The following is a 1,579-nucleotide window of genomic DNA, read 5'->3' on the forward strand; positions in this document are numbered from 1 at the left end:
TCCTACCCATCAAAAATATATAAAGCACCTGTATTTGCATTAGTTGAAATGACATGCACATAGGTAATTTGTATTTATAACAATAAAATGGTTTTACTGTTCTTCCTGATCTATCATATATCAAGTAAAGCAATCCTGCCACCACACCACATGTGAAATCTGTCCAAAATGAGAATTAAGCCTAGTAGTTCTGCAATTGAAATCTCATCCCAAAGATTAATTTTGTAAGTCTACAATATTCTAACAAATTTCTTTATAATATTCCCATGAAAACTGCCATCTAATCACAACTGACCACTTACAGTCTGATCTCTATCAACGATTTGTCTAAGAACAAAAGTTAATTGTATCAACATTTTTTTTTATAGTAGATACAATAAACTTAAACCTAATAGCTGCAATATATAGCATCTACTGGTCTGGGGTGACTGCAACATTTACCACAGAGTTGAGAGACCAAAAAAGGTTGCATTCCTTCAACCTTCAAGTAGAGCTACATACAGCTAAATAATGGTTTAAAGGTTTGAAGTTTCAGGCAATGGATTTAAAGATTTGAAGTTTGGAACAATGTTTTTCTTACTTCATTCTTTGACACACTATAAATATCTTGTATTTCAAAGTAGAAAAGAGGTATTATAGAACTTTCCTTTCTTGCTATTCATTGCACCATGAGGATGATCAGATTTTTCAATTCCACAGTTTCCAGATTAAAACTAATACTTTACACATAGGTGATAGTACAGGTCTAGAGTATTCACTTGAAACCAAATTCAACTAATATCATCACAAAAATAAGTATATAACTGCAACTTCAAAAGCACCAGTCACCAAGATAGTATACAGAATCCTAATGAACTTTTAACAAAACAAACAAGTTCACAGTAATACTTCCTCTACACAAATAAGAACTCTTTGCACTTACTTCACAGCAATGCCAATATCAGGGGCCGCAGTGGGTTCGCTGGCCACGACCTCTTCTCCCTGGGATGCTGGTGGTGGTAATGGCACAATGAGTGCTGGAGGCTGTACTTCAACTTCCTCTTGTGGGGCTGCAGCTGGAGCTAAACAGGTGATAACTATAATTAGGCAGTTGCTACAAAAAACACAACATTATAAATGTTACAAGTTTATATTCACAATCTTATTTTTAAATTTCAATCTATTTATAAATGACAAGTAAGGCTGATTTATATCTAGTATTATTAGTAGAATGCCAAAACCAGGATTAGTCCAAGCACCAAACAGCAAGAGAACAAATGTATCAAGTATAATAAATGTTAATGCTTCTGCCATCTGTCTCCTTAATCACTGTAATCTGATGTTAAAACAAGCAAAACCTCTTCATTCCATGGAAAGGATGGCACTAAAGCAAAAGCAAAGAGAGCAACTCAATGTTAAAACAGAGGCCAGAGCAGACGCCACAAACCAGTTAGTTTGCATGGTTAGGAGGAAGGGAGACGGGGAATCAGGAGGAGGAGTTCTGTGACTGACTTCACAAAGCGGTTTCAAATGTGGTAGTGTTTGTATGAACTTGTAACTTTTTCTTTTTTATACAAAGGAGAAAACAAATGTGAATAAA

General features: G+C 35.0%; 1 protein-coding gene across 1 annotated transcript in view; it reads right to left on the reverse strand.

Annotated features, from left to right (window-relative positions):
* LOC119591319 (SH3 domain-containing protein C23A1.17-like) overlaps window positions 1-1,579 on the reverse strand; it is a gene marked incomplete at its 5' end in the record, with an annotated part of 6,456 nt that overhangs the window by 2,561 nt on the left and 2,316 nt on the right. The window contains 1 exon segment of the mRNA XM_037940048.1: window positions 923-1,061. Within this exon segment, the coding sequence (XP_037795976.1) occupies window positions 923-1,061 (139 nt within the window).

This window comes from Penaeus monodon, chromosome 28 (assembly GCF_015228065.2).
Source record: "Penaeus monodon isolate SGIC_2016 chromosome 28, NSTDA_Pmon_1, whole genome shotgun sequence".
NCBI lineage: Eukaryota > Metazoa > Arthropoda > Malacostraca > Decapoda > Penaeidae > Penaeus > Penaeus monodon.